Source organism: Daldinia childiae, assembly GCF_008694065.1.
Source record: "Daldinia childiae strain JS-1345 chromosome Unknown Scaffold4, whole genome shotgun sequence".
Lineage (NCBI taxonomy): Eukaryota > Fungi > Ascomycota > Sordariomycetes > Xylariales > Hypoxylaceae > Daldinia > Daldinia childiae.
In genome coordinates this window covers 834290-849930 of record NW_022984645.1, presented here as the reverse complement: position 1 = coordinate 849930, position 15641 = coordinate 834290, and the positions used below count along the sequence as shown (strand labels likewise).

General features: G+C 46.8%; 6 protein-coding genes across 6 annotated transcripts; 1 reads left to right on the top strand and 5 right to left on the bottom strand.

Annotated features, from left to right (window-relative positions):
• Positions 1 to 954: 954 nt before the first annotated feature.
• On the bottom strand, positions 955 to 5310 carry GL218_04545 (putative glycosidase crf1; the record flags this gene model as incomplete). Its single annotated transcript, XM_033581162.1, has 5 exons — positions 955 to 1016; positions 1069 to 1334; positions 1427 to 1771; positions 4337 to 4446; positions 4495 to 5310. 5 exons carry the CDS (start codon positions 5308 to 5310, stop codon positions 955 to 957), a joined length of 1599 nt encoding a protein of 532 aa, XP_033435303.1.
• Positions 5311 to 6832: 1522 nt separating this feature from the next.
• GL218_04544 (Histone-lysine N-methyltransferase, H3 lysine-79 specific) lies at positions 6833 to 8335 on the top strand (the record flags this gene model as incomplete). The annotated part of the gene is made up of 2 exons (XM_033581161.1): positions 6833 to 7362; positions 7414 to 8335. The coding sequence occupies 2 exons, from the start codon at positions 6833 to 6835 to the stop codon at positions 8333 to 8335; spliced, it is 1452 nt and encodes a 483-aa protein (XP_033435304.1).
• Positions 8336 to 8583: 248 nt separating this feature from the next.
• GL218_04543 (Autophagy protein 16) lies at positions 8584 to 9335 on the bottom strand (the record flags this gene model as incomplete). The annotated part of the gene is made up of 3 exons (XM_033581160.1): positions 8584 to 8760; positions 8827 to 9188; positions 9251 to 9335. The coding sequence occupies 3 exons, from the start codon at positions 9333 to 9335 to the stop codon at positions 8584 to 8586; spliced, it is 624 nt and encodes a 207-aa protein (XP_033435301.1).
• Positions 9336 to 9758: 423 nt separating this feature from the next.
• GL218_04542 (6-phosphogluconolactonase) lies at positions 9759 to 11148 on the bottom strand (the record flags this gene model as incomplete). Its single annotated transcript, XM_033581159.1, has 2 exons — positions 9759 to 10465; positions 10761 to 11148. The coding sequence occupies 2 exons, from the start codon at positions 11146 to 11148 to the stop codon at positions 9759 to 9761; spliced, it is 1095 nt and encodes a 364-aa protein (XP_033435302.1).
• A 696-nt stretch (positions 11149 to 11844) lies between these two features.
• GL218_04541 (Poly(A)+ RNA export protein) lies at positions 11845 to 13144 on the bottom strand (the record flags this gene model as incomplete). Its single annotated transcript, XM_033581158.1, has 3 exons — positions 11845 to 12202; positions 12297 to 12793; positions 12890 to 13144. The coding sequence occupies 3 exons, from the start codon at positions 13142 to 13144 to the stop codon at positions 11845 to 11847; spliced, it is 1110 nt and encodes a 369-aa protein (XP_033435299.1).
• Positions 13145 to 13472: 328 nt separating this feature from the next.
• On the bottom strand, positions 13473 to 15317 carry GL218_04540 (uncharacterized protein; the record flags this gene model as incomplete). The annotated part of the gene is made up of 1 exon (XM_033581157.1): positions 13473 to 15317. One exon carries the CDS (start codon positions 15315 to 15317, stop codon positions 13473 to 13475), a length of 1845 nt encoding a protein of 614 aa, XP_033435300.1.
• Positions 15318 to 15641: the final 324 nt, after the last annotated feature.

The following is a 15641-nucleotide window of genomic DNA, read 5'->3' as shown; positions in this document are numbered from 1 at the left end:
TTGTCTAGACTCAGCTCTGATATACATAATATGACAGCAACTCTATGACTAGGGTCCGCTTGTTATATATGTAAGTTGAGCCATGGCGCAGATATCTTACGGAGCCTCTTTACGGTCTAGCTTGCACACCAGGTATTCGGTCAGACTACACCTGTAGATTACACATGTATGTATGTACATGACGAGGGTTCTATCTCGCTTGTCAGTTTTCATGAGTCTCTCATCCTAGCGGCTTTTTCTTCGGCATTTATATTTATATTTAGATAGATATGTCAAAATTCGGGGCAGGCCGATTAGCGTTGTATCGATGTGGGGGGTTATATGAATGTATTATTACCGACCCATTGGTTGTAGATGGGGGATAGGGGATAACAAACCTGGTTTAGCCTCAAGGTGACATGCGCGGAAATGCGGAAATAGAGTTAAGATACGAATTCATACCTCTAATAGAATAATTGGTAAGGCTTTCAATCCTAGTAGCCCAATATTTTCATCCACTCTTAGATGATATTTTTGGTTAACCCTGTTATGGTAGCGAATCCAACCGGAGCTCGCGTGGTTTAGACGCATCTAAGGTTGTAATCGTATCACGTAAGAACTTCGCGTGAATGAAAGAAATAGAAAATTCGACTCCACGTAGGTCGTACGCTTACGCAACGCCACAATCACGTCCCTCGGTTCATACCTTACAAGTTAGATTGATACCTAGACATAGTTAGATACCCCCATTCTTCCCCGTTTAAACATCGACATTTTCATTCCTTATAACGTCACACAGCATATAACCCCCATTTACGAAGTGACAATCCAGCATTTATTTACATTTTTCGTATGAACAGAACCTAGAAATTAATAAACATATAAGAAATTTTATCCGTGGAGCCTGCCACCTAAGTTAATGCCATGGAATATATAGTAACTATCCGATGCAATGTAAGTCCCTGCTTCGTCCCTCTAACCTAGCATCTCATCAATGTCCATGTTCGCCCCCATTTCCATGACCTCGCCTAAACCACCTTCGTATCGCAGCTGGCGTGCTCATCGGGTAAGCGTTCGTGGTCGTCGCACCTGTGCCAAGAGGAGCAGTACCCATAGAATACGTGCTAGCGATAAACGGTTCGGCTGTGCTTGTCACAGTGACTCGTGCAACTGTTTGAGTGACAGTCACGGTCGAGGGTACACACTCGCACGTGCCCGACTTCTCAGGAGATTGTGTCTGGAACACGGTACGAGTATCCGTGGTGGGGGAGGTTACCGTTGTTAGATCATTATCGACATGCGAGGACTCACCAGGTGCATTCTTAGGGGCGGTCTGAGACGATGCTACGGGGTAGCTAATAGGAACGACCATCAGTTTACAAGTCCTCCGAATGTTTGAATGAAAATTGCGCAAATAACCAAGAAAAAACAAGACGGAGAAACTGACCTTGAGGCCGAGCTAACAGCAACCGGGACCGAAGTGGTGGCTGTTCCTACGGTGCTAGAGGATTCACTCATCTGATAGCTCGAAACGTCGGTAGATGCTTGGGATGCTGTGTAGTAGCTAGTAGGAGTAGCTCCAGACGATACAGAGGCAGGGGCCTCGGGAGTGATCGTGTCATACTCGATTACAGTCGTGAAGTAGTTACCGAGGGTCACAGTTGTGCCTGGTTTGGTTATATTGGGATATGCGCCAGGCGCACTAGACGCGATAGCATCAGTCCCTGCAGTGTTAGACGTGCCAATCCCTTGAGTTGGGTAATACGAAGTTGGCGCAGGTGTATCGATAAAGCTGACAGTCGTTGTTATTACAATAACCGAACCACTCACGGTATCACTTAACGTGATAGCAGTGGTTGTGTATTGGGATGCCACGGCAGAGACGGTAGTTCCCGGTGTGTCTTTTGAATTGTCCGCTACGGGGCAAACCGTGGTAGATACAGCAATAATTTCCGTTGTCACTGCGCCATTAGTAGGACAGTTAGTCACGCCCGGCGCGCAAGACGTGACAGTGTAAACATTCGTCGAGTATATGGTCGACGTTGTGTATGATGCAGGTTCTGTCCCAAATTGCGCAGACGTTGCATAGGAAGACGCAGCTTGACTAGTACTAGACTCGACTAGAGGTCCAGACTCAGTAGACATCGAATAAGACGGTACGTCTTGAGTAACACTTGACTGGATTGGGGCAGATACACTTGAGCTAGGAATAGCCCCAGCCGACGTGGAGTTTCTCATTGTAGCGTACGAGGAAATCGTCTGACCTGGCGCGGAAGTCTGTGTAGCAACCGGAAGTACCGAAGAACTTCCGTCGATCGTGGTTTGCGACTCGGTAACCGGACATACAGTCGTATACAGAGAGATGAGATCTGTCGTGACCTGTCCCAACTGAGCAGGACAGTTCGTGACTCCAGGCGCACAGGAAGTTATAGTATAAATATTTGTTGAGTAAACTGTTGAGGTGGTCATACTAGTTTCAGTGCTCGAGGCCGGAATAGACGAAGCTGGATAGGTTTGAGATGATCCTTCGAAGGTGCTCTCGGAGGTGGATATCGTTGAGTTTTGGAAGATAATACTCGAACTGATTATCGAAGAACTGGATCCGACAGAGATTCCCGAACTAGCTGTAGGATAAATATTACTAGAGCCGAGCACCGAAGAGCTTATTATTGCTGAACTTATCACGCTGGTTGTAGGGTAGAGGCTACTAGAGCCTGATAACGACACCGATTCAACTGGCTTTAAGCTTGAAGAGCTCGCTGGGTAGGCAGATGATGATGGCGGCGGTAAAGCGGTGGCCTCTGTCCCTTGCACTATACCATAAGTTATACCATCAAGGATAGTTTGCGTGACTGGGCAAATAGTAGTGTACGCGGAGATCGTCTCGGTGGTGACTTGGCCTACTGGACAATTCGTTACAGAGGCAGCACATGAGGTGATAGTAACAACATTCGTTGAGTAGACCGTTGATAGTATCGACTTAGTAATTTCACTGCTAACGCTGTACGTACTTGGTAATGTTTGCGAAAATAACGGGCCTCCGGAAGTTGGATAAGTAAAATATGAAATGCCTGATTCGGTCGTAGGTAATACCGCCGACCCGCTTGAGATCGTCATATATGAGCTGGCTACGGAGGAGACATCTGCGGACGAAATAGTGGCTGATGATACAGTTGCAGATGAGATAGCCACGTATGAACTAGGCTGCGTCTCTACACTAGTATCGCTAAGAGTACTAGATGTAATTGGTTGAGACTGGCTGACAGGGTATGTCGTTGTCGATACTGAAACCGACTCTGTGGTAACCTTCCCGACAGGGCAATTAGTTACTGTCGGCGCGCAGGACGTGACAGTGTAAATGGTCGACGAATATATTGTAGAAATAGTGTTGCTACTTCCGCCTATCGTACTCGAGGAGGCACTTCCAACCGATTCAGAATAAGAGACGATAGTGCCGCTGGCTATGCTCGAAGTACCGGGTTGTGTTACTGAAGATAATGACCCGGGAATGGACGAAACCGAAGCGGATGAGGCTGAAGGGGATGAAGCCAGGTAGCTAGAACCGGATGCCTGTGAGCTTAAAGAAGCACTGGAACTGGCCGCGTCAACACTTGAGCTAGCAATTTGGACAGAGCTCGATTCAGTCAGCTCAGTGGTAGAAGTAGACCCAGTAACTATACTAGAGTCGGTCTGGGTCGACACACTGCTACTGGTGGTAGTGCCCAAGAATAGTGAGCTTAGACTACTTAAGATTCCACTACTGGTAGTCAGTGAGCTCACTGGATACCCTCCGGGAGCCGTTGTAGCCGATGTCTGTGTCGATACAGTCCCGGATTCAGTTAGCGGTTGGGTAGGATATCCATCAACCGTCGACGAGGACGGTACCCCAGCAGAAGAAAGACTCAAGCTACTAGCTGATGATACACTCGCAGACGATACACTCGCCGATGGTACGCTTGCTGACGGTGGGCTTAAGGCGGGATATGTCTCGAAAGTCTCAGCGAGTGAGGAGGCAGATGAAGAGACTACAACAGATGATGATCCAGCCGGAGACGTGGGATAACCGGATGCAACAGAACTCGATAATTGGACGCTAGAAGTCTCCACCTCACCTGTAGGATATCCTACCAACGAAGAAATCGATTGATCACTAGTTGAAGGTAAGCTAGCCGAGTACGTGGGATATTCGACGGGAGAAGAAGTAGATAAGTCATCGCTACTAGACAGCAAACTAGTCGGATACGTATCGAGGGGTTGGGAAGAAGATGTAGTAGGTAACTGGCTAGTAGAAGGCGAGCTAGCATCATATGTAGGGTAATTGGCAGGAGTAGAGGATCCTACTTCGCTAGCCACTGACTCTGGCGAACTGACAGGATAGTTATTCGCAGCAGGATCCCTCTTAGCCATTTTCACGAGTTCAGGGTTACAGCCGTTTTCTAATTTTTCGATGGAAGCTTGCTTCCCACTCTGTAAGTCGTTAGTAAGACTGTCGTAACCTATAAGTAATTGACATACCTTATCCTTATATCTGTACTGGCAAGCAGGATATTTATTTGTTATGTTTACACTCTTCACATACATAGTATAAGGAGCGCCTTTCATGTCGACCTCACCTCCAGCCCATTGAATAGTCCAGTGATTGTTATTAGGGTCTCCACCTCCCCATACACCAAGTTGAAGCTTCATCGGAGACTGGGGAAAGGCGAAACCTTTAGGAGTATCCTTGGCTAGAATACTTCGGACGACCTTATCATCAACATACCAGTTCATGTAGTCTTCATCCCACTCTACCGAATACTTATGGAACTGCTCTGCTGGCTTGTATAAATCTTTCTGGTAAGTAGCTGCGCCATCCCACATCTTTCCTTGCGCGAAAACGTTGGTCTCAAAAGCCCACATCCCATCCCGAGGCGGGAAAGGCGTCTGGCCAAATTGATTACCGGAAAATTCAAAATCGATTTCATCCTGAGTGTCTGACCATAAAGCTGCGCTGCTAATCACTCCCTGGCCCGGAGCAATTTTCATCTCGACATCATACCGGCCGCCAAGCATATAGAAATCGGTCCACATATTCGGTGCATCCCCCTTTTTGGCATAAGACAACTCGGCTCCGTTGGAAGTGAAGTCGACGACCTCGGAATTCGCAATCGTCCAGTCTGAAGGGGGGCCCTTTTGCTTAGTGAAATCAATATAATAATTCTCCTCGGGCCAAGCCTTCTTTGATGGGCAATCCGTGTGGAGCGGATTGCAATCGGGTTGAAGCTGGCCATTGGCAAATTGAGCTGTCCAGCTCAATGCTGTAAGGAAGCCAATAATTCCTCTCTTTGACATTATGATGACCTTGAAAATGGTCTATAGTAATTTTAGAATTAGATAAATGGTTAGTAGGAAAATAGAATATCTCCACAGGGGTTATCCACGAGGATTCTGCGCTGCCCATATTAATACTTAGAGAATAAAGCATCATTGTTGTTTACTCATTGCCATCCAAGCAACAATGCCAAATCAGAGATTAAAAGCGACCTCGACCGGCTTCCTATTCCGGGAGACAATCCCCCTTGTTCCGCGCTTAACGGATAATCAACTCGTTATCAACTCGGAACACTTCCTTTCGCCATATCTTGAAGGAAGTTCAGTCGTGGCCACTGCCGCAGCAACAATGAAACCTACTCTTGCGAACCGTATAAATATACTAATCCTTTGAAGACCACGGAGCCTTTCATACGTAACAAAAAGTTGAATCTACCTAAGAACCTCGCTCATTAAGGTCATTGTCAGATGATTATTGACAGCGACAAGAGCTCGTTGCCCTTGCTTTATCATATTCTCGAGCATCCCCGCGCGTGAGATTTATACTGATACTGATACCGTCACTAATCAGAGTATTCTCCTCTGTCGTTTGTAAGATGTATAAGGGGAGTATTAAAATCAAGGATAACATATAGAATTAAAGATCTTGATATGTATTTGCCTATCCCGGAATGCAGAAAAGATGGCGTCTATTTTACCTAACTTACGCAGTATAACTAGGTAGATATTTTGTAATTAGCCAAAGGAAGAGAAGTTCGTTATATAAATAAGGAATATATGATATATCCAAGTTAGTTAAACGATGAATAAGTATTTAATAGGTTTCTTCAAACGAGGCACGTGCCTAGTAATTATTGGTAACTGGAGGCTAATGTACCTACGTAATGAGGCGGGGACAAATGTCTTACTACCATGTACCAGTACCGTAATTGTCCGATGCAAGGCAACCAAGTCGCCAAGCTTTCGGGTGGGCTACCCTGGCATAGGCCATCATAGGTAGTTCCCGTTCAGCCCGCTTCAGCACAGAACCTTCTTTAATTCTCACGTTAAAAGTTCAGGTTATCAATAAAAGTGGGTATAGTACCTAGGTACCTAAATAGTTGGAAAAGCCGATTCCGCCTCATACCTAATTTGTACTTGCACTTGCACTTGCACCTGCACCTGTCATTCTAGGACTTTGGGGGGCTCACCTACCTCATGAATAATCAATCAAAATCAGTCCATCTTTTTTTTCTGCTTGTCCTCGTTGCCTAGGTACCTACATATTAGTTACACCCTTCTTTTTCCGCATTCTTTCAACTTGATTGCGTATGCCCACATTCATTTGTGCATTGCGTTAGTTCTCATGGCCTAGTCACTCACTCGCATTCGCATTTTATATGGTACATATATGCGTATACGCCTAGATTCAGTATCAATATCCTCAGTATCCTCAGTATCCTCAGTATCTTCAGTATCTTCAGATCGTTATTCTTCGACCTATATTCCTTTAGATTATCCCCGTTCATAACAACGCCCTCGCCTGCGCCACCGTTTAGAAGCTATGGGCATCTTCAACCAGAAATCTCGGCTGAAGGCAGCGCCTCAGGAGATCCGTGTTGAAAAAGTCGTCGTTCCCACCAAGCCGCGACCCAGCCTAACCGTAAATCCTCCCCGCGTGTCTTCAAGCCATTACTCTGCGTCTCCCCGCCTCTCGCCAAATCCGCGCCTCTCACGAACCAAAAGCGCGTCGCCGTATCCTTCCTCCTCTGACGAGAAGCGCGCTATTATACGGAAGCGCAAAGCTATAGCCAGTACCCCACGAGACTCCCCCGCCTTCGGGAACGATTCGGAATCGGAGGATGATGATAGCGATCCTTTCCGAAAGCGACTGCGGCGTAGCGAATCAAGGTCGGTGGATCTAAATCGCAAGCTGCGCCATAAGAAGGCATTCGGCGATGAGATCAGAGACCCACGCATCATCCACGCGGCGGATATTGCATCGGTCGCCACAAAGTGTCCGCCTATCCAGGGCGCGAAACCAGAAGAAGTTGCGATAGAGCTGCAATATCCGTCTCGATGTAAGCGTGAAAGGTAAGGGTATCAACTCCAAAGGCATCACAGGGCGCACTAACATAAGACAAGATACGAGCTAGTATGGCAGAAAGATAAGATCGACGCTATTAAAGACATTCTTTTAGTCGTGGAGCACGTGGCCGAGACATATCTCACCGACGACGAAGCGAAGCCTTTCATCGACCACAACGCAAGTTTCAGAAGACAGATGGAACGCGCAATAAGCGAGAAATATAGAGATGTGCCAGTCTTCAGAGCAGCACTTAAAAACTACAACGACAAACTATTAGAATTGGTTGAGAATGGTACGATAGCGAAGAACATAGAACAACAGCACCATCTTCCGCCCAGTCTGGTATCGTTTATCCTCACGCAAGTATACGATCGCACGGTTGCGCCGAAAGTAGAGATGCTCACGAAATACGAGATGGGAAGCGACAACGTCTACGGAGAGCTGCTGCACCCTTTCATCACGAAACTGCTTGTCGAGCAGACGAAAATGACTTCCGACCAGGTTTTCATAGACCTTGGTTCTGGGGTAGGTAATGTCGTACTTCAAGCGGCCCTTGAAATCGGTTGTCGGAGTTACGGTTGCGAGATGATGGAGAATGCCTGCAATCTCGCCGAAGCTCAGGAGAAGGAGTTCAGATCCAGATGTCACCTTTGGGGTGTCGCGCATGGGCGGGTTCATCTTGAGAGGGGTGACTTTCGCACCAACGCTAAGATCTTGGAAAAGTTGAAGGAGGCGGACGTAATACTCGTCAATAACAAAGCCTTCACTTCCACTCTTAACGATGCCCTTATTAACATGTTTTTGGATTTGAAGAAGGGCTGCAAGATCATATCGCTAAAGTCCTTCGTCCACGAAAACAAAACCGCTATTAACGATGTCGCAAACAGTATCCTCGACGTCCAGCATTACCGCTACCACGAGAACTGGGTCAGTTGGGCCGCTGCGGAAGGCGACTACTATATCTCCATCAGGAAATAATGATGCCGACCAGTCTATATGGGAAAGAGACGTCAGCAATATTTCCAATGTATAGAATTCAGAGAACGGGTAGGTGAGAACGCGCGTTAGGATACCACATTCGCATAGATAAACATGATTCGAGGGATACCAAGGAATGCGATCAAATGGTAAGGACTTACAATACCGTTATTAGGTTATATAAATAGAACACATCAATACAATAAATCTCAAAATGGCATCCATGAGCAGTATGCTAGTTTTTCACCTCACCTCCGATTCTTACTACTTGGTGATTCGTTTTCTAGGTTCATGGCGTCTGCCTCGTGCTTCATCCGATCCATCCATCTCTTAATTAGATCCTTATTATCAGCTGCGACCTTAGCTGCTTTCTGCTCGGTGACATCGAGTTGTATATTTAACGTCAGGTTCTCATCCTGAATATCCTGTTGCTACGCATTAGTCCCCAGCCAAATATACATACCTACATCTACACCATCCTTTATTCGTACCTTGAGCATCTTGTTCTTGCCAGCCAGCTCTTCATTGCGGTCCTTAAGTTTCGCCGTGAGTGCGTTACGCTCGGCGGTCAAATCGTTAATACGCTTAGTATCGACTTTCGCTTTTGACCTCAGCTTCTGGAGTTCATCTTCGGCAGTTTTTAGTCTGCTCTGCAGCTGGCCTTTAGACCGGAGCGCTTCGGCTAGGTCTAACCGTAGTTGGGCGATGCTCTGATCCGCACCACTATCTGTCGTGCCAGTTGTCGCAATGCCTTTTCCCGACGGGTTTTCTGATGACGTTGGGGGGTTCGTTGAGGTTTGCCAGACTACCTTTTCGGCTTCGAGGGCGGCTACGCGATCGGCGAGTTGGGAGCCTAGAGGTGAGATTTATTAGGAATGGTCGGTAGGTAAGTGGAACACAAGAAATGCTACTCACAAGCCTCGACGAGGTCCTTGTTCACAGGATTGTTCCGCTCTGCTTCTTGCAGGGAAGTAAGATATTCAGATCGCCAGTCAGTCATGGTGGTCGAATTCTACATATTAGTATCATCTGAGATATTGAAAAATGTATAGTTATAGAATTATTTCTATGCACAAGATAAAGTTGCTTGTTCTGCTCGGCGCTCAGCGATAGGTTTTTTGGCATTTAAGGGCAGGAGGGGTACCTCTACATAAGCTTCGTAGGGTCCATAAATACCCGCCTACTAGTGCCAATAAATTCATATCGATTACATATATTAAGTACCTAATCTTAGATCTGAGTTATTATTTATATTCATTCCATTGGTTTAACCATTGTTATACTTGAGTATCAAAGAATTGCTATATATCCAATTTTATACAAGGGCCATTTCTCCTCATAGCTATGAATAATTATGAGACTCCAAAAAAATCATATACTTCTTGAAAAACAAATCTACCTAGGATACAAGTAGATAACTCAGTCACTCATCCCATATAATATGCGATATGCCCTGGCCGTCAGGTAACGTATCTTCCGTGGTCCAAGTCACCAGGGGCCACTGATCATCTATAACACCCGTCCCGGAATCCCTCGAGAACACAACTAGCCGGCCCGGAACGCTATATTGATTCGCAGCCGCAAATAGCGTCCCGTCCTTGCTAATAGCAAATGACCGCGGCCACAGACCTCCCGACGCCGTAAGCCCCACAAGCGCAAGATCGCCGGTATCAAGATCAACGCTATACGAAGCGATACTGTCACTACGCTCGCCACGGTACACGCTTCGCCCTTCATCGCGCGTAGAAAGCACGATATGCCTACCGTTTTCCGCCGCCGCAATCTCCGCCGGTATCGCAACCCCCGCGGCATCGCCAAACCCAGTCTGGTACGCGCTGTCCTTGTAGAACTGCTTGAAACCCAGGGTCCCGTCTTTCCCGTACACTACTTCGAACCCGTGCAGCGAATTGGTAAGCTCACCGAGCACGTAGAAGAACGTCTTGCTACTATTGCTTTTGACAAAGACGCCGTGGCGTGGCCCGTTCCCAGGCTCGATGTAGTGCGCGCCTAGTTCAACTAGCCGGTCATCCCATCCTACCGCGTATGTCCGCAGGGCATCTGCACCGCGGTCGAGCACCACCACGAATTTTCCGGTGGGGTCGGCGACGATGCCGTGGGGATACGGCTTATCTTGCAGCGTTGAGTTAGGACCAGATTTATCCATGAAGTAGTGGAAGCTCTGAAGCTCGACCAAGTTGCTCGGATCCGAAGTATCAATCTAATGTATGCAAACATTTCGTATCAGCTTTACGATACTACAATTCTAGAATCTTTGGCGTTATTTTTTTTTTGATTGGGTTGAAATGATAGGGCTATCACACTTACTACTAAACGTTAGCCACTGTATACCTTACGAAGGCGGTTTCGAGACTATTATAGAAAGGGGGTTTCAAAATAACAAGCATAGAGTATTTTTGATACATACCGACGGAGACCGCACCTCCCGAGTAGTGAGCCAACCCCAAGCGATTAGGAGCATAAAATGTCGACTGTACTGGCCCATAATCGGTGGTGATGTTGCCTAGTATTAAAAGAGACTCTTTAGAGAATGACGCCACCGAGCCAGCGTTGGTGGTCGTATAAGCTTCATTTGCGCAGAATAGCGTGCCTGTTACTGGATCAAGTTCCAACCATCCCGGATTACGACCACATTCCAACGTCGACCCGACCTCCCGTAACGAATGGCTCCCATCGACGTTGCTAGTGAAGGTCAGACGGTACACAAGTCCAGCGTAACTAGCTACATAGATGTCCCTCGCAACGGCGATGCTGACGCCAGCGGATACCGTTGCGGAAAGGATATTATACTTCATAGCCGTCCAACAATACTCGAGGTGAGGTAAGTAAATAATGGACGGAAACAATATGAATAAATAAGAGCAACTCTTATCTATCAATACTAAGTTAGGTTAGGTTAGGTTTTGAAAGCGCCCGAGACCATAAGAATATGATTTTCCGTGATGATTATCACACCGCTTTTCACTTGGCATCTTACCTATATATTGCAGCGGGATTACAGAAGGTAATTGTAACTATTAAAGTTCCATAGGAATAATTCTATTGTCGCACAGTCATTTATTGGTACCTGAGCGTCATCTCGCCTATCCCTATAGGAAAGAGATATCTAACTCAGTGAGGGATATACCACAACTATCCTCTCATGTATCACCCTTTCATACAAAGACATAACATTTGTATGTTCTAACCTTATTAATCTCTGCTTGCTAGTCTCCCTCAACATGCTACTCCATTCGTAATCCGGCTTAACGGGTTCTCTTGGGCAGGTTCTTTCTTCCTGGATTAGGTGACCAGTGTAATTATTTCCTTCTATAGGCCATACATACATATACCAAGCCCCTGACAAAGGAAATACTCCGTTGGTACAAGATTGCCAATCTGAAATCGAAACGTGCTTTTAGCGCAATCTTCGATTTTCCTCACTCATTCGTCTGAATAGTTCCTCCCTGCTTATAGCCCGTCATTTCCAGGTATATAAGCTCTAATCCCTCCTATTTACTCTTCGGAGTACTTTCCTCAACCGTAACAGAGTGCAGCATAAGCTTCGTCTGGATCTCCTGGCTATTCGCGGCACACCCCTTACTCCAATCATACCCGAGCGCGTACGCAAACAGGCTGCCGTCGTGGTTAAACGCCGTCGTTGTAATGGGGCTGCCGGTCGATGGATATGCCTGCAGCCGAGCGTGCGCGATGCGATCCCAGAAGTGAAACGTGCCATCGGAGCCAGCTGTGACTAGGACTGTGTGCTGGACTGGATGGAATCGTACGTCATTGACGGACCATACCTTGGTAATTTTCGTCTTAAGTTCAGGCGGTCCACGGTGGCAGCGAAATTTAAAGTTGATTTTGCTATATTCATTCAACATCAGTAAACATTTATTACGATCATATTAGTGCTCGGTGACGCGCGCGAAAGATCGGATAAGAAAAAGGATAGTAATACCGATCTTCTTCTTTGTCTACAGCGTTAAAACTGCATTTTCCCTCGATGCTTGCTGTCGCCCAGCCCTTGCCGTCTGGGAATACGTCGACGACCTTGGTCTGATGCTTGAGCGGCGATTCCAGAGTTCGGGAAATGACAGTTGGGCGTCGGAGGTTGATAAGATGGATATGGCGTTCTGCGGTAGCGACCACAAAAAGAAGAGACTTAGCATCCATCGAGTAGACACGGTCCTCGCACATGATGGTAGTGACCGGACTCTGCTGACGAAGATCCCATAATTTGACTGTCTTGTCCCAGGACCCGGACGCCACGATGTGAGTATTCGATTCCGGGATTTCGACGAAACGCACGCTGCGAATGGGCTTTTCGTGCGAGCTGAGAGTAGCTTGCTGGCCTGTCGGTAGATGTAGAATATGAAGCGACTTATCAGCTCCTCCAGCTGCGATTATTGTCCCGTCCTGATTTCCCGCATCAATACCCACCCCATCGACTCCAGCCTATATCACAACATTCCCACTTACCTATTTTAATTCCCACATTGGTTTTATTTCTTTTTTTCACGCTGTAGGGTTAGAAGAAACTCAAAAACTTACCTTGGCCCAGTCGCAGCCGAGAACGGGGCCGACCGCGTTAAACATAGCTGTTCCATTCGCGGTTCTGTTGTTGGCGTTGACGTCGTAGACACGTATTTTGCCATCCCAAGATGCTGCTGCCAGGTGGTTGGAAACAGGCGACCATGAGACGGACGAGATGGTGTCTTGGGCGTCATCTGGTAAGCTGACATCGTTGGATAGAGAACCCAAACTCAAAGTGGAGAGAGTCGTAGGAGTTTTCTTAGTGGAAGACATTTCGAACGATAATTTTGACGACGCGACAAATATAAATTATATGAGAGTAACTAAGTTATAGATGAAATAGAATAAGCAGGCTGAAGTGATACTTATAAGCACGAGCCTTGTTTACAAGGATGTATGTACATTAGGTATACCTGTTATTCGGTATATTGTACTCGATGGAAGGAACGAGGCAACTACACCTTAGAAATAAGGTTAACATCACATCTCTCAAGTAATTTCAAGCAGGTGTGATCCATGGATATAAATACGTACCTACCTACATAGGTACCTAAAGTACCTACATGTAAGCACCTAAAATAATCAATAATAAAATCGAAGACTACAACTTGACACTCTTGACCAAGCCCGGCTTGATACCAGTAAGCTCGCCTCCATATCCACCACGACCTTCGCCGCCCCCGTATACCGGTTTCATGCTCTTCAACTTCTTTTGCTTCTCTGCATATGCCTTTCGCTTCTTTACTCTCGGATTTCTCACGTCCTTCTTACGTCTCGGCGCAAGTCCCTTGTTCTTTTGTATCTGATAAGTAATCTTACGCTTTCCATCCTCGCCGACCTCCTCTGTCTCCACGATACGGTCATTCTTGCTAGCCGCTGCAAGAGCTGCTGCTCGGGCTGCTTTATCTCCCTTCTTCTTGCTTGTTGCTGCAGCAATCATATCGTAGTATTCATCCTCGTCATCTCTAACTGCAGTAGCAACTCGCTCGTCCTCTTCATCGCTAGCATCTCCAAGATCAGCACCCATCTTTGAGCTCTTCTGACCACGCTTCTCTGCTTCGGCATTGAGGCGTGCTTGTCTATCCTTCAGGCGTTCCCTGTAAGGAATATCCATGTCGCCACCTGCATCCCTGCCTCCGGCTGCTCGGCGGTTGGCTTTCTGTACGATCTGAGAGGTATAGAACCTAAGACTCTTCTTCCGAGCTGCCTTTTCAGCAGCCGATTTGGCATCAAGAGCCTCCTCTTCACCAAAATCTGAGTCACTGTCTCTTGCCGTAATATCAACGGTTGACTTCTTCGGTTTCTTCTTAGTAATAACGAGCGCATCGAGATCAGCAAGTGACTCTTCAATGGCCTTCGCTTTCTTCTTCTCCGCCTTGGCCTTGACCTTGGCCTCTTTGCTTAATTTCTTTGAAGATTTAGTTTCCACTTGTATTTTCTCCTCGGTGGCTAGTAGCTCCTCTTCCGGTGGTGATGGTATGCTATTAGTTACGTGTGTATGATCCGATATCTTCAGGTGCTCTACTGTCTTCCATGCATCTCGGCACTCTAACAGAGTTCCCATCACTTCATGATCACGTAGTTCTGCGGGATCCAACGCTTTTGCAGCTCCGTTGGCAACATCCCTAGCTGGTGATGCTAAGGTAGCGAAGTACATAGCAAGCGTGGCGACGTAGCAGCCTAGGATTCGGTATTTGACTACCGGCAATGACTTAGGCAGCTGCCCTTCTGCCTGTTTTTGTATAGTCACAAGTAGAGGTTGAAGTTGCTGGAGCTCATCTGCTAAGTAATCGAACTCGGGGTATCTTGTCCGTAGAATTCGGTATCTTTCCTCGGGGCTCATATCAGCGGGAATCTCGACATCCTTTAAGACTTCAGTAACAACGTCATCTTGTTCCGCATCCTCGCCCTCCGGAGCGAGCCACTCGGTTTCGTCGAAAATGAAATCGCTCTCAGACATCTTTGCCAGCTTTTTCTTCTGTAGTCTCCGGGCTTCCTGCTCCTCTTCTAAAGCGTCGGCCTCCGTCTCGGGATTGTCGGCATTGTAATATTCTTTCCTCGATGAACCCCACCAGCCGGAATCGCCTTCCTCTTGTCCAGATTCAGATCCATTGTCAGCCTTCCCCTTGGCAGATTTCGTAGGTTTACGAGCGTATCCGTCTTGGTCATCGCCGTCCTCCTCATCATCGGAGTCCTCGTCATCATAGGCAAGGGCCTCTTCGTCAGAATTCTCTAAGAATTCTTCTTCCTCTTCTTGCCGCTTTTGCTTTTTGGGCTTTCGGTCATCTTCAAAAAGAATTTGCTCCTTGTCCATGAAGTGTTCCTCCTCTGAGTCGGCTATATCTTCGAAGGTATTAATAGGACCCAATCTCGCATCAGCAGGGTTATATTCGCGAGGACCCTTTGGCTCCGAAAGGCCACTGGATGCCTTTCTTTTCTTTGCCATATTGATAATGTTTCTGATAATGCAAAAAATATAAAAGTACAAGCTGGCGTGAGTGGTCGCAAGCTTGGTTATAAACTTTTTTAGTGTTCACGTTTAGAACTTTTTTTTTTCCTTTTCCCCACGCAAAATGCTAAGCTTGATCTCTTATCGTTATCAATAGCTGCTCCACAAGGAAGCGCCGCAGGTGGGCCATCAAAGGTAAGTGGCTCCACCTATTATGCACAATAGCGGAGTGCATAAACAGTCCCCTGGTTCCATTTTGAAGTTATCCTCAAAAAAGGGCCGTGACAGCTTCAGCTAATCCTACGCTACTCTTCCTTATTT